This window comes from Aulostomus chinensis, chromosome 17 (assembly GCF_037954235.1).
Source record: "Aulostomus chinensis isolate RoL2024-O1b breed Wild chromosome 17, RoL_Achi_v1.0, whole genome shotgun sequence".
Lineage (NCBI taxonomy): Eukaryota > Metazoa > Chordata > Actinopteri > Syngnathiformes > Aulostomidae > Aulostomus > Aulostomus chinensis.
The window spans coordinates 5,635,938-5,660,303 of record NC_141336.1 but is presented as its reverse complement, the minus strand read 5'-3'; the positions used below and the strand labels follow the sequence as shown (position 1 = coordinate 5,660,303).

General features: G+C 42.6%; 1 protein-coding gene across 1 annotated transcript in view; it reads left to right on the top strand.

Moving 5' to 3' along the window:
• The window catches only part of syne2b (spectrin repeat containing, nuclear envelope 2b), a 157,292-nt gene that overhangs the window by 5,706 nt on the left and 127,220 nt on the right, over positions 1 to 24,366 (top strand). The window contains exons 2-21 of the mRNA XM_086183457.1: positions 1,530 to 1,591; positions 7,302 to 7,397; positions 7,485 to 7,562; positions 7,684 to 7,776; positions 8,672 to 8,874; positions 9,210 to 9,409; positions 11,845 to 11,945; positions 15,186 to 15,299; positions 15,408 to 15,545; positions 17,075 to 17,239; positions 17,481 to 17,593; positions 18,255 to 18,423; positions 18,517 to 18,613; positions 18,791 to 18,990; positions 19,140 to 19,304; positions 19,432 to 19,572; positions 20,126 to 20,227; positions 20,381 to 20,557; positions 20,662 to 20,820; positions 20,971 to 24,306. Coding sequence (XP_086039583.1) covers positions 1,530 to 1,591; positions 7,302 to 7,397; positions 7,485 to 7,562; positions 7,684 to 7,776; positions 8,672 to 8,874; positions 9,210 to 9,409; positions 11,845 to 11,945; positions 15,186 to 15,299; positions 15,408 to 15,545; positions 17,075 to 17,239; positions 17,481 to 17,593; positions 18,255 to 18,423; positions 18,517 to 18,613; positions 18,791 to 18,990; positions 19,140 to 19,304; positions 19,432 to 19,572; positions 20,126 to 20,227; positions 20,381 to 20,557; positions 20,662 to 20,820; positions 20,971 to 24,306 — 5,909 coding nt within the window. The remainder of the gene's footprint in view (positions 1 to 1,529; positions 1,592 to 7,301; positions 7,398 to 7,484; positions 7,563 to 7,683; positions 7,777 to 8,671; positions 8,875 to 9,209; positions 9,410 to 11,844; positions 11,946 to 15,185; positions 15,300 to 15,407; positions 15,546 to 17,074; positions 17,240 to 17,480; positions 17,594 to 18,254; positions 18,424 to 18,516; positions 18,614 to 18,790; positions 18,991 to 19,139; positions 19,305 to 19,431; positions 19,573 to 20,125; positions 20,228 to 20,380; positions 20,558 to 20,661; positions 20,821 to 20,970; positions 24,307 to 24,366) is intronic.

Sequence of the window (24,366 nt, the reverse complement as noted above, 5' to 3'; positions counted from 1 at the left end):
GTGACTGTTGAGCTGTAGATTGAAGAACGGAGTCCCCCCTCTGGTAAAGCAGCGAGTGTGAGAAGATCCCAACCTTACAAGATTGGGCAGGAAACTTGTCAGGCTCCTAGTCAGGGACTTGTGGCCGAATCGCTAGTGGTTTTGACCAATCAGTGTCCTTCAACTGTTGGTTCAAAACAGCAATGGCATATCCTGAAGAGGTTCACGTGGATGCTGCTATGGCATCGGTCCTAGTAGAGCTGAAAAGTATTTCTTCTTTAAAAGAAGAGCAAACAACACCACTGAAGATTTTTCTCTCTGTGGAAAGAGGTTCTCCCTGTTCTACCGTGTGGCTTTTGCTTCTATGTCAGTTCATAGATCTGATTAGTTGAAGTAGCCAGTGAGAGACAGATGGGTCATCCATCACTGACCAAGTATTTTTTTTTGAAGGTGTCTACCCTTTTCCTGTTTCTAGGGTCAATACATCAGGTTAGGGAGTCCCAGCTATTTAGACTCTTTGTGGTCATTGTTAAGGTTGTTATTAAGGTTAGTAATTCTACTGCACATCAGATGGTCTTCACCCTTTGGCTGACATGTCATAAATCAAGTTGGATTATTGGTAAAAAAAAGTTGTCAGCTCTGTAGATTAGATTTGGAATGAATGGCGTATTTGTGCAATGTTACATCAGGTTATGAAGCAGAGATGCTGTTCCTGATATTATTAGTTTGGGCAGGTATTCCCAAAGTGTGTTGGGGTGTGCAAGCTGCCACTAGGGAGTGGGCGAGATAAAAAAAAAAGTGCTGGTGGTTTGGAGTGTTTTTAAATGGGATTTTCCAACACAATAAAGACATGTAAATAAACATTTCCTTCGTAAGATCCATCCATCCATTTTCTTCTGCTTATTCCTGTTAAGGGTCGCGGGGGGGCTGGAGCCTATCACCCTGGACAGGTTGCCAGTCCATCACAGGGCCAACACATATAGACAGACAACAATTCACACTCACATTCATACCTACAGTCAATTTAGAGTATCAATCAGCCTTGTTCCCAATTGCATGTCTTTGGATGGTGGGAAGAAGCCAAAGTAACAGAGAGAACCCATGCAGGCACTGGGAGAACATGGAGACTCCACACAGAAAGATCCTGTGCCCGAGCCAGAACTCGAACCTGGAACCTTCTTGCTGTGAGGCGACAGTGCTGACCACTGCACCACCGCCTTTGTAAGATTTAAAATCAAAAGCTGACCTATAAATTATTAAATAAATACACCTCATTTTAAGATTAAGCGTAGAAGAAGTTATCTTCTCCTCACTGAATGCAGCATTGTTGGTTTTTTCCCAAAGGTGTGGGGAATTGGAGGTGCATCATCACGGCTGGGATATAGAAAAGGGTGTGCTGCCAAAAAAAGTTTGGGAACCGCTGGTCTAGGGAAATGGGCCATCTCTTCTGTTGCACACATATACAGTACATGAATGACCTTGAAAGTCTGTGATTAACATGTCCATGTGTGATCATTTGAAATTAATGCCCTGTATTTCTTCTTCATTAGTGGAGCAAGAACAGATTCAGAAGAGGACCTTCACCAACTGGGTCAACGCCCAGCTGGCAAAGGTGAGTTGTAGATCTGACCTCTGACTTCTGTGTCTGTGAAAGAAGTTGTGCTTGAGGAATCAAAGAGAATTTGATGAATACAAACGTGAAACAAGATCCTAAATTTAACCTTTGGTGTGTTGACGTGTCAGTGCGGAACTTAAGGTGGTGCTTTCTTGAGGAGAGTTAGCAAGTTTACAGTGAGTCGAGTGATCATTAACACAATTAGCTTGGGTTGGTTGTGAATAGAGACCCCACCTCACAAAAACTAGAAAAAAACTGCCTGTAAATGAGATGATCCACAACACATTTAGGGCTACAGGAAATTTACTTTAGCAGATCATTCTTTCTTAAGATGGCTATGCACTTCATTACTGCTGAGGCGAGCCAGTTCCCCCTTAGGGAATTTATTTAATGTAGTGAAAATGTAATGCTTTATATGTGGTACTTTCCACTCCCTAAACTGAGCTGAGGCAGGTTAATAACAGGTGAGCAGGACATGTGAGGGCATGATATCATGTGTCATTTGCACACAGATTTCCTTGATGGAATAATTCCAGGTCATAAATGAATCCTGACATGCTGCATTCATTTGAAAGATCTATAGAATAAATTCCAGACATTTGGATTGCTCTAGATTTTTTTTTTTATTTGAAGTTAAGTCACCATTGACACATCTCATCTTTTTTATAATAGTTCCTTTATTTCCAACAGCAGCTTCTTTATAGTTAAAAAAGACCTCAATCTCCTTATGATGCTAGACATAAATGAGCAAAGAAAATCAAAAGGAAACCGTTAGAAGATAAGCACATTTATATCATTGTCTCCAGCAGCAGAGAATATTATTAGTGGAAATCCTCTGGACTCTTAGTGGAATCCTCAGAATGAGATCATGTCTTTTTCAGAGGCTGGTTTAGTGATTTGGACTCAAGCAGGGATCATTGAGAGTCCCCTCTGCACAAGACAATCATGAACAAAAACTACATCAGTTAAAACAGTTAAAGGAACATGCCAACCTTTTGGGAAATTCTTACTAATTTACCCCAGAGCCAGACAAGTAGACAGTTAACCTTCTGTCCTCTGTTAGACCCAGAGAGAATGGCTGACTGGTAGTTAGCTTAGCACGATGAATGGTAGTGAATGGGAAGTGTTAGCATACCTCATTCAAAAGTTATTAGATTTACTTTTTCCCTAAATGATCTTTTCCTGATTTAACATAACTACGGTTGTATAGTATGTATGTAATGTAATATTTCTTAGAAAATAAGAGTTTGAGATTAAGATATTGTAATCTTATTGTCAAACAAATGAAAAAAGCCCTGTTGTAACTTCAGCCAACAAAACCGAACTTTGTTGATAACTAGAAAAGCGACTACTTCTAATCATGGGTGAGCTTGTAGAAGAAGGTGATCCAGCATCAGGACCTTTATTTGATGTATTCATTTTCATCCATCCATTTTCTACCACTTATCCTGTTAAGGGTCACGATGGGGGCTGGAGCCTATCCCAGCAGCCTTCAGAGGCGGGGTTCACCCTGGACAGGTCACCAGTCCACGCAGGGCCAACACATATAGAGACAGACAACCATTCACACTCACAGCCACGCCTACGGTCTATTTAGAGTATCTGATTAGATCTGAAAACATGCATTAGAACATGCAGACTCCACACAGAGCCGGGGTTCAAACCTGGAACCTTCTTACTATGAGGCAACAGTACTAACCACTGCACCACTGCCCTTCATTTACATCATGATATTATTTATTATTAAATGTATTTAACATCAGCTCAGTTTCTCACACCTGCTGTAATATTAGGTAATTTACGGTATGTCTGTAGCTTTTATATTGTGAATCCATCACTTTCAGCATACTTTCCTGAAACTGCCCATCCGCCAACCCCTCCATCTTTCAAACACACCCACTTTGGGAGCACCTCATGGTATCAAAGACAGAAATCTCTCTCTGAACTGTTCCTGCATCATTTGATTTCATGGCAAATGTCACATGCACAGTTAAATAAAGGGCAAGATAGAGTTTTCCAATGAATATGAAAAGTGGGTCACAATAAAGATTGGCAAATAGAGATATTTAAATGGATAGGCCAACATTTATAAGCGTTCCTTGGTTAAAGATTATCCTTTGTTTGGATTGAAAAGATAGGTAAATGCTATACAACTTTGAAATGGAAAACAAAAATAAAATTAACAAGGCTCATTGGCAGATAAGTTGGTCTGTCAGCTGTGAGGGCAGGCGAGGGGGGGTGTGTGTGCTGGTGGAGCGTGACAGTGTACATAAATATAACATTCAAGGTTCACAGCTCAGAGACGGACAGCAACAGACGGACAGCACCCTCCCCTTCACACCACTGATGACCTTTTGATCCACCGCCACATCCGTCCAGCTCTGGGCTCCTTAGTGACTCTGACAATAAATCAGACACTGACCCAGTAGTAGTTAATCCTTTGGTGATTGTTCACATTTTGACAAAAACCCTCTTCTGGCACATGTTTGTACTTTCCATTGTACTCTATCATGTTCACTAGCTACACTTCTGTACAGTACCAAAGAGCTCCTTCTGCAGCTCCCTCTCATGCTTCCTGCTGGTCCAGTGACTTATTGTATTGTGTTACCTTTCATAGGTCAATTGCTAAGTAATGTTTCACAAAATATTATATATCCGGCCTTTTATCAAACCGCGACAACCATTACGAGCAAGCTCTACTTTACAATCACGGATTACAGTCGGCATAAAGCACACGAAAAGGTCACAGTTTAGCTCAGACTCTCAACAAACCAGCCAGAAGAAAAGAAAACACATGCCATCACACTGCTGTATGACCGTCAGTTTCAAATCGATTAAAAGGGATTCATAGCTTGTCTAATTTCACAAGCTTGTGCAGATTGTTAAACAGTGTTTAATAGACAGTTTCCTTGTCAGCGTTAACATGATGTTGAGGACTTAATAGTCATGGGAGCTTGTACAGAGTGAAGGTCATCTGTGGTTAAAATGAAATGTGATATACCTGGGAATATCCCTGAAAAGTGCTTTGTAGGTAAACTCTGACTGGCTGGGATTTCCATGCAATCATGCATCAGTTGCCAGCCTATCCAGATAAAAAATATGAAAACTACTTATTAGAAATCTCGTTTGGACAAAACGCTCTTCATGACCCCTCAAATAAACTTTCCTTTACATTCACATGTTCATCAAAACTGATCTTGAACATTTATATATGAATAGGTCGAATTTTCATTTTGATGTTATAACAAATAGAAGACTCAAAGAGAGAAATAAATATGGAAAAGATACATTTCAAGTTTTTTTTTCTTTTGCAGCCCCTGTTTGTTGAATCTATTATTTGAGGTTATATACTATTTGTAGGGCATTTATAAACTCAGTCCCAGCTTGACATTGTATGTTTACCTGCGCTAGTTGGCATGATAAAATAGAGCATATCGATAAACAGGCTTTATTTGCCCGCCATGCCGATAATCATCGCTTCTCATCCCACAAACATCAACTTCTCAGATACAAACACGAGCAGCAAACATCCTTGAACTCAAGTTACGCAGGCGGGAGAAGTTCCAAAGTTGCGGGCCTCTCATTTCTGTCTCAACAGATTTGCTTAACACTTGATTTGTGTGCAGTTCTTTTTTCTTTTCAATCCTGCTACAATTTGCCAGTTTCTTCAACAAGTTGTTTTTTTTTAGCAGGCAGCAGGGGACAGGCTCCAACCCTCCCCCCACCCCCCCCAGAGATATGTACTCTGTCTCTCCTGTCATTTATCGACAATATGTTTTATTTAGGTTCAGGCAGTTTCAGGGTAAGATGATGATGAAGCTTTTTGACAAGGCTGAGGTGAGCTGACGAATATTCCTTTCTTCAGATGATTCTGTTTGAACATAGCTGGAAAAGAATGACTCTCTTAATTGTCTGTAGAGTTTTAAATGGTTTTAACCGATGACCACGTCTCAACATGTGCACGTGCGGACTTCTATAACTTTGACAGCTGAGATCGGCTGTGTTCCTCTGTGGTGTGCAACATCGGAGTGGGGTTTTTAAGGCGCTGCTCTGGCTCCGTTCCTTCTGCCCGCCTTGCAGCGCAAACAAGAGTTGTTGTCATTTTTTTGTCATTTCAAGATTTTGTCATTTTAGACTCTTAGAGGATGATGAGGACAGAAAAATAGACCTGTGTTGAAAAGGATAGAGAAATATTGCACAGCCACATGGTCAGTGTAGCTGCTTGCATCAATTAAAATGATTAAAAACAACATGGAATTGTGATCGCAGGGCATCACGCTTGCTCCTTTTGTTAAACCAAGCATCACTTGTGCTGCAATTTGAAAATTTTAATATACATGAAGAAATACAGGGGTGCAACTTTGAAAATGGTGTGTTTTTACTGAATAAAACGGTGTGAGGAGATATTGGCAAGCTACCCAATTTGATTTCTATCCAAAACAATGGATAAACATGCCACAGGCATGTGAACATGTCAATATCACAGTAGTTCTTCTTTGTTCTAAAACATGAAGATGCTTTGCATTTGCCCATCTGATTCTGTTAACTCGCTCAGGCTCTGCTGATTCGGTCATTTTCCCCTGTGTATTTATTTCTGTTGTGTGCGCAGAGCACGTGCTTACATTGTCCTTTTCTCTCTGGTTTTGCTTTCAGGAGTTTGCATGTACTTTTGGTTTCCATATTTTCAAAATTGACATGTATTCACTGTTCGTACGGGGATTTCCTTGATCTGCTCTGTATAGTTTGATATGCTGTCTGTCAAAAATAGATATACTAATTATTCTCAGCTTCTTCGCTTCATGTAGAATCACAAGCATCGTCCGGAATTCGCTCCAGCTGCTGCAACCGTGATACAATGTAGCCATGCCTGGAGGCCAAATCGCTTCTTTTTGGCAGGCAGCTGTGCAGAGGATGGACACACCCACCTTGCTAATTTTTTGTTTGAACCCATGCTCCTAAGTGCAATTTGCATTTTGCACTAATCTATTTTTAGTCACCAATGTAAGTGATATACATGCACTGTCAATCTCAGGACCAAGAATGGCATAAGAAACAGGCACTCAAAGTAGACTTGAAAAGTAAAAGGCTTCTATTTCAATGGGTTACAGTCTTATTCAACCTTTAAAATGCTTGTTTACTGGATGAAGTTTTGGTCATATTGGTGACAATAGGTTTGACATACGAAACAGAAATTTCTTGCAAAAGTTTGTTTTATTTTTTAATTTGCAAAATTACAGACGCGTCATTACCGTTCCTTGTTGGAATCTTAACATTTTCTCTGGGTGTCTTCTGTATAAATATTTTGCACTCGGACTGAAGACATAACAGGGTCACAACCTCAAACCTTTTAGAGACAGAGGACTTTGAGTTACCTTCCAGTGGCAGCTGGATACTGGAGATCACGTGAGAATCCATCTTGCAAGGCTTTGTGTTATATGCTTGTGTCCTTACCAATAGTGTTTTGGGCCAGTCAGCATCCTTAAGGTTGATGGAGGCATGTTTTGGGGTTGATGATCACACGACTGCCTGTTTTACCCTACAGTGGTGGCTGCTGCTATAGCGCCAGTTCCATCAGAACTGATGGACACAGATAGACAGCTGGATCCTTCAATCATCTGCCCTTTTCCAAACTGTTTCCATGGAGGATGTCCCAGATGGTTCCGTATAACAAAGCCTAAATCAAAGATAATGTGTGTGTTGTTAACAGCGGAGGCCGCCATGTATGGTTGTAGATCTATTCAGTGATTTCCGTGATGGATCCAAACTGTTGGACCTACTGGAGGTGATGAGCAGCCAGCGCATCGTGAGTTCCCGTCTACACCTGTGCGGTTGTACAGCTATTAACCAGCCCTCTACAGTTGTATTGAACCGCTTCGGTTGTTTTTCACAGAGTCGGGAGAGAGGTCGGGGAATGTTCCAGCACAGGAGCAACATTGAGAAAGCCCTCTCCTTTCTGAGAAAGAAATCGGTAAATTACACACCCACAGGGCCCTCCAGTCACTGGCCAGTTTCCTCTATGGCATTTTTTCCTTTCTAATGTCTGAACTGAGGCTTTGTGCTGGTTTTAAATTTTTTCTTTTTCTCCACAGATCAAACTAGTCAACATAAACATTCCTGACATTATTGATGGCAGACCGTCCATCATCCTGGGCCTCATATGGACAATCATTCTCCAGTATCATGTGAGTTCAAAGATGGAGTTAGCACGATGACTTGTGCACCCTGCAGCTTAGTATCACTTTGTACCTGCAGATGTGATAGTGAGTCACTGTAATATCTATTCCGCCCTCAGATGAGATGATGAAGAGGCAGTTTGATGTTGTAAAAAACTTGTTATACTGTCTTTGTTTTTAAGAATTCAAAGAGGATCTCAAGTGTAATCTTGAAAACTGCTGATTTATTACAATAAAGCTAGCTTAGTTCCATGGGGTCCTGGTCCAGGTCAGCCCTTTATTAATGCAGACTTAGAAAAATTGAAGGCACTGTGCAACACGGTAGAGAGATGAAGCAACAGGCTGCAAGTCATCTACAGTGGAACTCAGCAACATGAAGCTACAAACTGATGGCCAAACTCAAGGAAAAAGGTGACTTTATTTCTTCACATCAAGTGGCTTTGTCTTTATCTGAAGAATCTCCAGCAGGACTCTGCATCTTTTTCATTCTACTTTATTTAATGTCACCAAAGTGTCGCATAAGCAAAAAAAAAAACGGCGGCAGTGCTTCCTTCAGCCATTGTTCTCTGTGGCGTTGAACTGGTTTCACTATTTGTTTGTTTGATCCATTTGCAGTCTGATAAACAAATGGGGTTAAGCTAGCTTTAATGTAAACTACAGGCTCACGCCACACATAAATATTATAAGACTGACTCTCTTAGTTTGAGCAATTTGGTTGGGTTGCACATTGCTACAATATCTTTAGTACAAGAATGGACTCGACCAGAAATTGCTGCCCCTTTTTCAAACCCTGGACTATGACTGAATTTACCAGGAAGCCAATTCTTTCTCTGTTAAGTGTATCATCTCAAAGATACACATATGTAAAATGTTAATTTAACTGTGTTCTGGTGTTTCCCTCCAGATTGAGGAGTTAGCCAGTGGCCTCTCATTCAACTCCCGTCAGTCCTCCATGGAGTCTCTGGCCAGTCTGGACTCTCGCTCCACCCTGTCGAGCCGCTCAGCCACCAGCAGCCCCGTTCCTCCCCGAGGCTCACCCCTTCACCAGCGCTTCAGGGTCTCTGCCAAGAAGGCCCTCCTGCTTTGGGTCCGCGAACAGTGTCACAAGTAAGCTTCTGTCAGCAAAAAGACTTTACCGGAGAACTCCTATGCGCTGAAGTAAAAACAATTCATCGTACTCCTACTGAGGAGATGATAGAACAGAGCTAAAAGCGAGTGAATACTGAACACACGTGTCGTTGTAAGCTCTAGATGTGAAAATATTGTAGTCGTATTCAACATATTTTAGCGTCAGATTTGGTGTTCACAGCTCTTTTCTGCTTAACTGACAGTCTGTTCGATTTTTGTCATTCTCATCTCATGGGCTACCTGCGATAGCGTCACCCACGCTGATTTAGAGGTAATCTTATCCTAACAGAAGAGAAATGGTTCTTTCCTCTCAGGGCTGGCTGCTCCATAAATGTGAAAGACTTCAAGGGGAGCTGGAGGAGTGGCGTGGTCTTCCTGGCCATCTTATACGCGCTGAGATCTGACCTGGTAGATCTGTCTAAAGCCAGGACCAGAAGCAACAAGCAGAACCTGGAGGAGGCATTTCACATCGCTGAGAGAGAGTTGAGGATCCCCAGACTGCTGGAGCCTGATGGTAAGACACAACCAACCAGTTTAAACTGGAGTTTGTTACAGTGCAGCAGTAGCAGGTAGTTCATCTAATTCAGATTTCACATTTGATTCAGAGTCATGTGAAGACTGTTTCTCCAGTGACCTTTTCTAACAATAATAGAATTCATACATGGGTGATGATTTATGATGCATCAGGTCACGAAATTTCACTGTAGTTAACGGGCAGCAATAGTGGCATTCTTTTTTCTCCTCTTTGAGCTCAGACTGGGTGGGGCAATGTGGTGTTTTTGAAATCTCTGCCTACAACATTCAGGTTCGACTAGTGTGATACTGAAAAATGAATAAACCATGTGATGTGTGTATATATAGATATATGCAACTACCTACTGGAAGTTAATATAGGTCGCAGTTAACTTAAAAAAGTAAATTGTCTCGATGTAATACTGAAATACTGCTGACAGACACAAGAAGTACTCTATTTTATGTTGCGTCATTAAGCTTTACATGTCCCAACAACAATATTATTTGGAAGGTTTGTTCACCTGTTTTTAACTCTTCGAGATCGCGAATACAAGCGGCTGAAATGAGTTTCCTCCACAGGGTGGCTGGGCTCTCCCTTGGAGACAGGGTGAGAAGCTCAGTCATTCAGGAGGGGCTCAGAGTAGAGCCGCTGCTCCTCCATGTTGAGAGGAGTCAGTTGAGGTGGTTCGGGCATCTGGTGAGGATGCCTTCTGGGCAACTCCCTCGGGAGGTGTTCCAGGCATGCCCAACCGGAAGGAGGCCCCGAGGCCGACCCAGGACACGCTGGAGGGATTATGTCTCTCGGCTGGCCTGGGAACGCCTCGGGATTCCCCCGGAGGAACTGGTGGAAGTGGCTGGGGAGAGGACAATCTGGGCTTCCTTGCTGAGGCTGCTGCCCCCGTGACCCGGACCCACCGGATAAAGCGGAGGACGACGACGACGTTCACCTGTTTTTAATTCTTGTGAAAACAATATCTAGTTAAGGAGAAGTCAAAGATCAACAGTTATCATCAGTAAATTAATACACACACATTTCTGGCTTAAGGTCAAAGTTCATCTTCAATGTTTCACCACAAGATTCTGCAAAATCCACGTATAACTCGACAAGTAACATAAAAAGGATGCTTTTAAAACCTTTCTTTAACCAACAAGTCAATAACGATCAATTGGTTGGGACATTTCGAGTAGTTATTTCAGATTAGAAGTGCGTCATGTGTCATATAACCTCGGGATGCCATCTGTCAGCTGTGTCTTTCCGTCATCAACAACGACAAGAATAATAATATCACGGCCCTTCCGGTGGAGGTGCTGTCAGTTAACCAAACACCCATCGGTGACATTATCCCGAGCATGTTTAAATGATGAAACTGATGTGAAAACATCATGTGAGGAGCAGTAGAGGCGATGTGAGGCTGCGAAACTGGTCACTTTCACAGCCATCTCCAGGAACTGAGTCTGAATGACTGTGACTTCCAAGTAAAATCGTCATGAAGCTGATTTGCACGAAGGGCGAATTCAAAGACAAAATGTTAACAACATCAAAAATACTTGTTGTCATAAAGGAGTTCTGATTCCATCAGACACAGTAAGTTTGACGTGGTGTAACGGAAAGTGGGGTCTAGCCTGTCTATGTTGACATCAATGAAGAACTTGAGGAGGGAAAGATTGGTGACCACTGCACCAGAATCTGCACTACATACAGTTCATTATATTGGCAAACATGGTTTTACGGTAAATCGCAACTGAACTAGTTAGCAGAGGTGTTCAACTGTTAATACTGTACAGTTCAATTATAATATGACTTTTGTGACAGAGAAGTACTGTGACCCATTACAACCTCTTCTTTTGAAACCAGCTTTACACACAAATTAGAAGCCTAAATCATTTTACTTGAAGCTAAATATTTGGAAAAAAAAATATCTAAAAGTAGAATTTATCAATACAGTATTTCACCATGACTCAGCAACATTCTGAGTTTCTGAACAACTTGATACTTCCATGAGACTTGCTTGACTTTTGATATGATTTATGCATCAGTTATCCCAAAACTAGTGATCTCAGTTGCACACGCTCTTTTCTACAAACTTCCCCAAACGAAATACATTTCATCGGCATACTTGTGTCGAAGTAAATAAAACGAGGCAATGTGAATTTTTGTGAGTGTGTGACACTCTCCAGTGAGCCTGAGGGCAAGTGGGATGATGATTGGATAGTCAGCTGACCTGCTCACTGGTTCCTTTCTTCAGACTTTGATAAATCACGTTCTTGTTTCGCTTTGCTCTGCCTTTTGGTTTACAAACACTTTCTTTCCAGCCGCATGTTATAAAGTCAAACGCCACACGTAACAGCCTCTGACTCCACCTGCTCTGAAGCTCATACTTCTAGCTGAAGCTTTTGGCTTTAGTCTGAGTCTAATCATGGAGGATTGTGATGCAGATGTGGACGTGCGAGATCCCGATGAGAAGTCCATCATGACCTACGTGGCTCAGTTCCTGCAGTACTCAAGAGACCTGCCAGTGCCAGAGGAGGAAATGCAGGTGTGTATCAGCTTTGGGACATTGTTCATGTTACAATATTTCAGTGTCAAGCAGGTTCTAACTAGACTTGGAAATGCTGTAGAAATAAGTAACCTAGATGCCTTAGTAACATCTAAAAACATTCTAAGTGTTCGAGTGTATTGCGGTGGCCTGGAGAGATCAGCACATCGTGATGGAAGTCATTTTCGTCCCTTGTCCCCCCCAGGGGCCATGCATGAAACACATTAAAGTGAAGAAAACGACATCATCCGTTTAACAAAACACATTTATTGGTTATAGCTGCTGCATCGTCCTCTGAGAAGTCTTACCTCACATGTCAGTTTATCGATGCGTATGTTTTCAAAAGTTGAAGTGCGCTAACAGCAACATAGCACGAGCACGAATTTAGAAACAAATTCCTCAAAGCGCTTCACTACAGAACATAAACTGGAGACAGGATGATTTCCAAGAGAACAATGAACATATTATGATGATCAGTTGCCATGAGCTCAGCTGGGATCCTGATGTTGACAAACTCACATGGTGCAAATAGTTTCCCTCTTCATAATGCCTCCTCAATGTAAAAGTGGCGCAGCTTAAAATCAGCTGGGTTTTTTTTTTTTGTAACATTTTTGCTTCCTGTGTTTTTCACCACAAGTCATGACTGAAAACAAATGGCATCTTTTAAGAAAAATGGAAATTCTTTGAAAATTTACTTTTAAAACGAGGTTGCAGTGGTTTTCCAAGTGCCCACAAATGTTACAGATACTTAAAAAAAAAAAATACACACGATAAATTAGTCCTACAGCCTGTATTTCAGATTAATTGTTACAGATTTTTTTGTCATGTGACTCTTAGTGTCAGTGACCCTTTAGTCTATGTGATAAGTACCAATAAACTGAAATGATGAATTGTGTTATTTTCATTTCTTTCAAATGTGCCAGTGGATTTTCAGTGTCTGTTGCTGTTTTCTCCAACCACTTGCCTTGCCTTTGCTTGTCCTCACCTCTTTCCTGCCTCCTCCCCTCACAGACTCAATACCTGACTCCTCCTAAAGCTCCTTCTCCTGTCAACCTACCTGTTCACTACACCCCTGCTGTCTCTGCTTCTCCTCTACGACAGGTACACCTGACCTGCACTTCATTGCTGGGCTCTTAATCAGCAGTGCATTTAATGACACTTAATGAGTCACGCATGCATAGGTTTTCAGTTGAAGTCATTAATCTTTTCAAGAGTAATTATCACTCCGGAGCCACTGTGCGGTATGTTAACACCTCACAAAACCAGTTATTGTGTCCTTCATTCTCAAACCTCTTATTTTTAAATTTGAGAAAATCATGTTAATCGCCAGTAAGTGCAGCTAATATTTCAGGAACGAATCATATGGTGAAAAGCACGCCAGGCTGGCATCCTCGGTGCCCACAGAGGCCTCATCTTTGGTGTGTTTCCATGGGTTTCACACTGTTGTGCTGTTATCATCATGTTAGATTCAGGGGATTTGCTGTTTCCAACAGCAGAAAGAGTTTCGACCATCATCTGCACATGATTTACAACTGACTCATCTTGGCTAAGTCACAGTTTTATAGATGCTAAATGTATGTAAGAATTCCAATCCTGCATGGACGCCGACAGGTATCAACCTGCTAGTATGATGGCAACCGTTCTTTGATGATTGGTTAACGGATGACCTGAAGACAAGTCAGGCCAAGTCAATTTTATTTTATAGTACCAAATCACAACAAAGGAACAGATCCAGGCTCAGTGGGGACGGCCTTCTTCTTTGACCGGTTGGGGAGAAAGAGAGCAGGAGAGCAGGGCAGAGACAAAGACAGATAATAGAGGAAGACAGATGTACAGAAAGAAAGAGAAGAGACTGAAGGAAAGACGGGGACGTGAGCAGGTGGTGCTGAGGGTGGCAGCTTGAGCCTCTTCAAGTCTGTAGCCTCCTCCAGCAACTCCCGGGATCTGGGATGCGGGGAGCCCGCAGGCTCAGGAAAAGAAGATGAGTTTGTAACACATATGGGTATGATTTATATTTGACACATATAGGAGGACAGAGAGGAAAGAGAGGAGGAGAGAAAATCCCAGTGCACCATGGGAGATCCCACAGCAATCTAAGCCTAAAGCAGCATATCGAAGGGCCAGCCTAAGCCAGAACTAACTGTAAGCCTGATCAAAACAGACGGTCTTAAGTCTACTCTTAAAGATAGAGAGGGTGTCTGCATCCCGGACCGAAACTGGGAGACGATTCCACAGGAGGGGAGCCTGATAGCTTAAGGCTTGGACTCGAGGAACCACAAGTAACCCTGCATCCTGGTAGCGAAGGGTTCTAGCTGGATAATAGGGGAGCATAGAGGCACACAAATAGTGCACTGTCTTTGGCTCAGCCTGTGATCTGGCAGTGCTCAGATCCAGCTGATAGTAGGAGGCAGGGAGCGATGCTAACGCTGCACCAGCAGACCAGTACTTTCATTGGCTGCACTTTTGGGTGGGTTTTGTATCTTCGTACGTGGACAGGAGAAGAGCCTTCGAGGGTGTGGCAGTGCCAAGCCTCACAATACTGGCTGAGTGTGTGGCTTTGTTTAGCAAAGGCACACCTAGAAAAAAAGCAATGTACACAAACACCTTTTGTTCGTCAGGGCAGCAGGTAACTGGTTCTTCAGCAGTCATGATAGTGATGCTTTCATTGTCTCTGCACTAATGACACAGATTTACTGGTGAGATTTTGTTCAACCAGCATCAGACGGTTGCAAAAATACCAGACCCTCTAGGGACCAGGGAAGTTTCAGGCAGCACTGCAGCTGCTGCAAATAAAAACTGAAAACAAAACTTACCTTAGAGTTACATGATGTTTGAGAAGCAGGACTGATCATGCAGAATTGGACCAGTTTGCCCTGTTCTCTGGGAAGGGGGCCAAAATAAGGGTGTGTCTCTCTGCCTTCCACGAGATGAATAAAGTGTCCCAAGGCAACTCTACAACAACTGAGATCCTGCTGTTGTCACCTGTCTCAGAACTCATGAAATATATGAAATATTATAGTTTCTAGTGTGAGAAGAATATATGCAGCCGTGGTCATCTTATGTTCAGCTCATCTTAACCCACGAATGACCAACGGAAATGTCAAAAAGTTCCCTACCTTGCATTTGTAAACAAATACAAATTAGCAATAGACAACATTTTGGTTCGAAATATTTTCCTTTGTTGAATAGAGTCTGATTGCTGTGAGTAAGTAACTGGTCTCTGGATGTCTCCGTTTCCAGGCAACTCCTGATCGTAAGGCCCAGGAGGTGACGTGCTGGCTGCTTCAGGCCTACGATGAGCTGCTGGAGGGATGGGACTCCACTGACGGAGAGAGCTACTGTGAGAGATACCATGTATGTTCCTGTCACAATACAACATCCACAGAAATGTTTGTTAGCCAAACTTGAATATCTCTCTGTTAAAGTCAGCGTAACTACATGACCTTTCTGTTTGTCTTTTAGGTATTTCAGACCTTTCTGGTGTCCTTCAATGAGCAGCGACGTCCCATCATGCCTTTGTTGACAGCGATGAGAAGAACCTCGAAACTGAGTGAGGAGCAGGTGGCACTCAGAGAGGCATGGGACTCGCTATCAGAAAAGGTTTGTTGGACTCAGATTTCTCTTGTTCTACACTGAAATGTATGCTATTCTTTAATCTTGATAAAGGCTTAAAAGCGCAATGGACAACATTTGCACCCCCAGGTCAGTAGGTGTCTCTCTCTCTCACTCTGCTCTAATCTATCCTACTGGTTACCAGGTTGCCTCAACTAACCACGTATGCTCAGAGTTGGAATAGCAGTAATAAGACAGACAATTCAGCTGGTCGATCTCGTCATGATACATTTCGTGATGTTGTCACACACGAACAATAATTACATTAACCAGTCAGAGGCTAATGTTGCTAATGCTATTGCTATTGTTAGTAAGCATACATTGGCTAACGTGGCCAGCAGAAAAATGGCAACTTAGTCGTGACTTTTCAACTTATTTTGATCTGTCAGTGTAGACCACCGGAGAAACACTGAACCAATATTGACCCTCATCTTGCTCCTTTAATGGTCCGACTGTATTTGAGCAGCGTAACGGAATGAACCCTTGTGTTTCTCAGCCATTTCTCCAGTTAATCCAACACTTGGCAACTCCTGAGCTCCTGCGGTCGGTGACGACACGTAGATAACATGTGATATCAACTTGTTTATGCTGTTGGTTCAGAGATCTTAACCGTTTGTCAGCCAAATCACTGTAATGAAGATATTGTAAAGATTTTGGACCCAGTAACATTTTTGCAATAACTATTTCAGCACTATAAAAATAATTTCCCTGCAATGGACTGGTGACCTGTCCAGGATATACCCAGGATGACAGCTGGGATAGGCCCAAGACCCCTGGCATAAACAGGATACACAGTTGATGATGGATGGCTGTATGGATGGATAGATTGCATTGTGTTTTCTGATAAATTTCGAGTTTTTTTAATTATTTGTTTTCCTAAAGTTTTTGCCTCTTGCACCTTTAAATTTCACTTTCTTTTATAATGTCAGTTTTTGTTGGTTTTCAGGTAAAAGACCTAGTAGGTTTTACATTGTATGGTTCATTTTTTTAAACTAAATACACAATAGAATACGGAGTTATGCTGAATATGTTAAACTATAGAAACTGAGAAGCGCTGCACATACAATTATTGAACCAGCTATAATATATTTCAAGGACACTGTTATTACCACCATTAGTGATACTATTTCTTTGAATCCTATGAAAACACATTTCAGATGTGTTCTAAACACATTCCCTATCACATTTTTTTTTTAAATATCGCTTGATAACAAGCTTTGTTTATCATGTCAGACACTCATTTTCCGAATCCAGTGTTTGTTGAATCACCATAAAAATACATGTTATCACGAGACAGCAAGCTTCGTTATCTCAGCATCAACATAGAGGATTTGGACATAATAGCATTAAAGGAATAACTGCAAGTACGACCATTCTATGCTTCTGTCTAAGTTTTGTGTTCCAGCACCATCTTTTTGGACAAATTTACATTTACATTTGTCTTCCTCTTTGTTTTACTCCTCTACATTTTTTTTAACTCATAATGTAACACATTTTCTGTCTCTTTCATATTTTAGCTGCGCGAGTACAGAATCGAGTTAGACATGAGTCTCCCAGCGCCGCTCGACTCGGTGGCACGCTGGCTATTGAGAACCGAGGGGGCTCTGACTGAGGAGGACGGCGACCCTCAGGACCATGGCCGGGCTGCCGACGAAGCCAAGGAGAAACAGGAGCTGCTCAGAGTAAATAATAATAATAGTACATTTTTATTTATGTATCACAGTCCATTTCAAACAAAGTTTGAAGTTTCTCAAAGTGCTTTACATAAAATATGAATATACATTAAAGTAGGAATAAAACCTACAAAGATGTTGTAGACATTTTGAACTGTTAAACTGGAAATAAGCTTTTATTTTTGTCATAACTCAAGACATCAAGACACACTACTTATGGGAAAAAGCTCACAGCTGAATGTTGTCATAGGTTTGCCTGGAGGAGATGCCCCAGCAGGTGAAAACCTTCCAAGCCTTCCAGAACGTGGATGAGTATGGAAATGTGCTGGTTCCCACTGACAAGATGGAGGAGCTGAAGAGGAGGTGAGGGGACTTTCCCAGGTGGACGTGCATGTTCATGATCACGTGAACAATTACATCAAGTGGTTTCATTCTGTATGTCAGGAAAATCTACAGCAGATATGTTGTAAAATGTGGTTAATTCTGCAATTTTTGCAGAAGGGGTTCAGAGGACTTCATAACTCTTGGCTGGTTGGATATATATTTTGGGATGGGTCTTCAATTCATCAGATTTTTCTGTCCAATTTCAGTCAGTCATTTTGACTAAATAACTTTTTTTATTAATAATTTTGTACTGCGCAAAACTTCACCAGATAATTTTCAGGGCAAAGAGAGAGCAAGGGAGACCAGTTTTGATGGATTGGTTGGCCGGTGTGGACCAGTCAGGGGACAATACATATTAATGTTAATGATTTAATTAGAAATTGCTGGAGGTAGGTGAATCCAATAACAACATAATTCACTGAAAACATGAATCCTGGCAGTTTATTTGGCAATTAGTGATAAATATCTCAAACAGAAAATCTATCAAAAGTCATCCAACGAATACATTCATCTGTGCTATAAAAAATATAAATGGATAAAGATACACAATAGGCAAGTCCTCACTATTTCATTGAATAATTTTCAAAATAATTGTTGAACACAATTTTTTTTCCTCCATTGTCAAATTCTTCTTCACCAGGTTCACCAGTGTGAGAGTGACCGCTAAGTACCAAGGGATAAAGCTGGAATACCGGGAGCACCGCCACACGGTTTTGGATGTGATGGGGCAGATCAGAGCCAAGCTGAGGGTCTGGAAGAGGCCTTACATATCCCCGGAGGCTGTCAGGGTGCTCTTGCAAGAATGGCATGTAAGCCATCCTCCTTCAGATTTGGCTTTTTATTAAATGGAAGTGGCTTCAGGGAAGTCATGCAGTGGCTAAAATGCTGCTGTTTTAACACAGGAGCTGGTAAACACCCAGGAGCTGCCTTCTATGATGACTGCAGCCCTTCAGAAGTTGAAACAAGTTTTGGAGAAATATTCAACCAAATCAGCTTTAGGTAAGTCTCCTAGCACTGTTTGATTATAATTCCCATTACAGTCTAACTCCTCCTTGTTTAACTTAAGATTTATATAAAAGTATGTAAAAAAAAAAAATGTATTCACATACATTTATTACTTATGATAGTTTTAGTCCTTACTGACAGACCAGCCGACCATTTGTCTCTCCTCCGTAGCGGCAGACTACCACCACGTCAGTCTGCAGATGAAGCAGCTGGAGGAGGAATCAGCTGTGGTGTTGGAGGAGGTCACCGCAGCCAAGAGCATGATGGAAAGGGTTCTGACTGCCTGGGACTCGTACAGTGATGGCCTGAGCTCCATGCAGGCCTGGCTGGAGCATGGCTCTGCAGTTCGTAGCTATGGCTACACACCAGAGGTAGGAAGCATACAGATAGTAGAAAAATGTTTTTTCTGCCTCTGGATCATTTCTCTATTGCATGAATGCTTCCTTAATGTTAGAATACACCTAAAAAAACAAACAAAACAATATGATATTCCAGCTCTCTTTCATACATTTTAATGAAGGTGACACCAGACTCAATGGCAGAGTGGGGACCCCGGCATGCTCATTTGAATGAGGTGGGGAACTTCCTGATTGAATCAACAGACCCCCAGACCAGCCGGAGCCTGGCAGAGGAGCTCCGCAGACTGAACATGCACTGGGCTGAGTTTGTGAAGGGAAACACATTTGTAAGTTCCAAGGAAACCAAAGAAACCATAAATGAGATTGTCTTTATTTAAATATCTATCATTTTTGTCTGACTGGCAAGTTATTGTTACAAACACTTCTAAAAATCACCTCCCGTGGCTTTTCCAGGAGAGCATGGCTGAACCAAGCGCTGATGTCCAGGTTAGACCTCAGGACCTTCAGGCTCTAATCAGAGAAGCCACGCTTATTCTCAAAGAGCCTCTTGAGACAATGGCAGGTCCTTTACGCATCTACAGGAAAAGAATCCAGGTAGGACTAGCAGCTGAATAGATTCCATCTTGACAGAGAGGAGTTGAATGGAGGGCAACAGCTGCCATAATCATGACTTTAAAAAAGCCTAAAAGAAACATGAAATAATGATGGCCTTTTAAAAACAAACAACAAATATTCATAAATAATGACAATAAATACTTTGAAAAAATAATATTTCAATAATAATGTTGAAATAAAACCCTCAATTGTGAAATTAATTTGAGGTTAATGTGAAAATTAATGTGAAAAGATGAAAAACAACAAAAATAAATAATGATAACGTAATTTTGTATTAATTTATTTCAACATTTAATTTCCTAATGTATTTACTTTTGATTGAATTTATTTTTGTCTGCATTTATTTTTCTATCTATTGATTTATGTTTTTATTTATCACTTTTATTTTCACACCACATTAATGAGTACAAAGCCATAAGTTAGTCATGGATTGAGACGATTTTTTCTTTGTTGCTACTTCTGTTCTATTTTCTGCTTTGAATGTCCATACTGTATACGTCTCTCTTTAAGTAACTCTGTTTATGTCTTTCAGTTTATAATGAGGAAGATAAAAGAAGTGGATCAGGAGGCTCTTGCTTCCTCCCCAGAATGCCCAGCAGATCAATTGCAAAGGCTGAAGCTGGCTATACCTGAAGTAGGGAACGTCCCTTTTTATTTTATTGTCTAATTTCATCTAGATAATAAATATGATGATGAAAAAATGTTGTTTTATATTTACTTTTTGCTGGTGTGTAATGCTTCCTAATGCTTCCTGTTCATTACCATTTATCCTTTGTGATCTCAACAGGTAATGCAGACCCTGAATGAGGCAGAACAAGTGTGTGCTGAGTTGCAGCATAGTGTTTCAGGTCTTGACAGTCGCATGGCTGAACTTTTACACTGGGAGGCTGAGGCCAGGGAACTCTACCAGCTGCTGAGGGCTACAGAGCGTCAGCAGCAGAGGGGCCAGGACACAAGAGCAAGGGTGAGAGGAGCCACAGTGCAGGGAGATTGCTCGATGGAGACGTAGTAAAAAGCATAATGTTTGGAGAAAAGTAGATATTCACCAGAAATTATCAATCCCTATAGGTCCTGATTTCTCGAGGTCTACAGCTTGAGGGTCAGGTGGTGACTGAGGAGCAAGACCTTCAGGTGATGGTAATGACAAATCAGAAGAGTTCTCCCATCCAATACTTCCATGCTTCTGCCATGCAGGACCGAGTGAGAGCTGCTGTTGCTCAGTCACAGGCAAGTGGTCTTGATACTGTTGACATACAGTAAATCATTGCTCTTTTGTGGATCAATTCAAACACAATTTAAACCTCAATTATCAACTTTTATTGTTGTTATTATATGGAATGTTATTACATGGATTTTTTTGTATGATTGCAATTCCAGGAAGCAGTGGGTATGCTGAGCAGTTTGGGAGCCAGAAGAGACAGAAGTAGAAGCCCCCCAGAAGGGCCTCCATCAAAAGTCTTTATCCACGCCAAACAAATCCCTCAACATCTGAGAGAGCCGGACACCAGGCAGCCAGCTCAGGAGCCACAGTTACTTTCTCAATATCATGAAACATTTGTACCAAAGATAGTGGTGCAGGAATATGGAGAAGAAAAGATTACTTCTCCCCCACTACCATTTACCTATGCGCAAGCTGTGACACAGGCCAGATTAATGTCAGCCCCAGAAGGCCAAGCTCAGGCCTTGACAGTGACAACTCTACAGAGTGAAAAGCAATCTACAGGACGAGTAGTAATAGAGCAGCATGAGCTCAGTAGACAGTCAGAACAACAAGAACCCAACGTACGTCAACCACAAGAGGAGGTTCAGGATCCCCTGCCAAAACAACCTCAACAGCAGAAACAAGAAGCACAAGAAATTGAGCGGCAGCTGGTAGATATGCATCAATATCATGGTCAGCAGTATGGGGTAACACATATACAGGTTGAAAGACAAGTAAGACAGACACATGAGAGCAATGAGCAGACTTCCCCCCAGCAGCCAGCTGGAAAGAAATCCTTAAGTTCCCAAGAACTTAAAAACAGAAAGGCTCAGGCCATGAGGAACCGACCCTGGTTGCAAACAACTCCAAGTTCAACCCAGGATTCCACTCAAGAACCAGTCCAGGTTACGCAGGCAGACCGAGAAACAATGGCAGCAGTTCAGGTTGTTCAACAACCTAAAGGAAGTCCTAAGGCACACCCTGAGGCGCAAGAAAAGGCTACTGAGCAGTTGGAGCAACACCAAGATCAGCAAGCAGAACAACACAAGAAGCAAGAACAAGTGCACGAGCAGAAAACAGAGCAGCATCAGCAAGTAGGAAAGCAAAAGCAACAGGAACAATTGCTGCAGCAACACCAACAGGTAAAACAAAAAGAAACACGACGACAGGCACAGCCAGACTCATACACTAAGAATAAATCTGTTCCAAAAGGCCAGCCTCTCCCACAAACAAAGGATGATAACCAGTCACAAGCCCAAAGCATGGTTCAGTTTCAGACTCAACTCCAGCCTGAAGCGCATGGCCAGGCTGTGGCTCAAGTTCAAATGTGGAGTCACGTCAGACAATCTTCCCCAATGCAAGCTTCTCTGCAGGACCAAATTCAGCCCCCAGTGCTATCACACATTCAACTTCGTAGTCATCCACAGTCATGGGCTCCTGTCAGGCCACCCTCCCCAAAGCCACCTGTACAGGCTCAGGCTCAAACTCATGCTCCATCTGTTGTCCATTCTCAAACCCTTCCTCAGTCAATCACCCAACCTGAGAGCTATGCACAAATATTGGTCCAACCTCATTCTTATCCTCAACCAAAGACCCAGCCTCATATCCCTGATCAATCAATGGCCCAGTCCCAAACCACATCTGAGCCCATGGTCCAGGTTCATGCACATCATCAGTCAAAGATCCATTCTCAAATCCATTCTCAGTTCATGTCCCAGGCTCAAACCCATGTTCAACCAAAGGCCCAGCCTCCAAACAATGTTCAACCAGTGACACAGTCTACAATCCATACCCAACCCATGGCTAAACCCCAGTTTCATTCTCAGTATACTCTCCAGTCTCAAACCCTTGCCCAACCTATGGCCCAGCCAAGTCACAACCAACCTTTGACCCAACATCAAGCCAAAGGTCAGCCTGTAGTCCAGTCTCAGCAGCATCCTCTGATTCATTATCAGGCACATGGTCAGCCAGCAGTTCAGCACCCAGGACATATTTCCCAGGGCCAACTGCAGGCTTGGACTCAAGTCAGAACCTCATCCCCAATGTCTATGCAACACCTGCAGGCTACAGCACCACCCCACCACTATCCCCAGAGTTACTCCCAGGCTCAGCCTCCATCCCAGCAGTGGAAATCCAATCAGGAGCTACAAAATCAAGCCATTGTCCAGCAGAGACATCCCATTCCCCAACCATTCAATCAACAAATGGGTCAAACTTCACAGTCTCAGCCTTATCCATCGGTCCATGCTCTACCACAGTGGGCCCCAGCTGGGAACCTGCAAGGACCTCAAATGGGGGCCCCCAGTTATTCTGATATGGGGCCATCATATGCACATGCTCAAATGCAGCCAAAAGTACAAGCCCAATTCTGGGCCCAAACCCAATCTGAAATAAGACCCCAGAGTACCCCGCAACACCAGCCCCAGATGACAGCTTATAATATGGTTCATATTCAGACACAACAAGGACAAGTCCAGCAACAGACATGGATGCAGGCACCGCCAAATCTCCAACGCCATCCTTACCCCCAGCCTCAGTCCCAGCACTATCAGCCCCAAACTCAGCATCAGGTTCAGGCCCATATTCAAACTCAAATGCCTCAACCCCTACATCAAACCCACATTCAGTATCCTCCCCAACCCAAACTTCACCAGCCTCAACTGCAGGCCCAGTCCCAAACACAAATTCAGATATCAGCACAGCCAAATGTGAAGGCACAGACTCAACCACCTCAGCTTCAGTTCCAGCAGCCACCTCAACAACCCAAATCTGTGGTTCCGTCAGCACCACAACATGAGATTAAAATACCTGCTCAACCCAAGGCTGAATCACTGCCACAGGCCCAACCTGAGTCCCATTTACCAGCACATCCCAAAGTTAAGACATCAACTCAACCCAAGGTTCAGTCAGTCACCCAATCCAAGGGTGATTCACTACCACAACCCATACCTGATTCCCAACTACCACCCCAACTTAAGGATCAGTTGCCAACTCAACCAATGGCTGAAGCACAGCTACAGCCCATGCCAGAGCCCCAACTACCTTCACAACCCAAGGGTCAATCAACAACCAAACTTGAGGCTGAAATCCCACCACAGGTACAAACAGCACCAAAACTGGAACCTCACTGTCTAGCTCAACCCAAGATTCAGTCACCAACCCAACCCAAGGCTCAATCACCCCAACAATTGAAGGACCTGTCACCTTCACAAACCAGGATGCAGCCCCAGACAGAGTCCCCTGCACAACCCAAACTTCACCAGCCCCAAACCAATCTCCTCTCTCACTGCAATGTGTTGCCTCAATCCCAGGCCGAGTCACCAGACTTCATCAATCTTCCGGTCCTTGCCCAGGCACCTCCCCAGGCCTACTCAGAGGCATATGCCAAGGCCCAGGCTTTGGCCAGGAATGGCTTTGAAGAGGCTAAGCACTGCCTGCAAGAACACATCTTGGAAGCTATTAACATTTTCAAAGACAAATGTATATCGGCTGAGGAAGCATCAGTGAAGGAGGTACATGGAATTATTTATTTCTTCTGTATTGTGATTTTGATGTTCTTATGTAAACTCAAG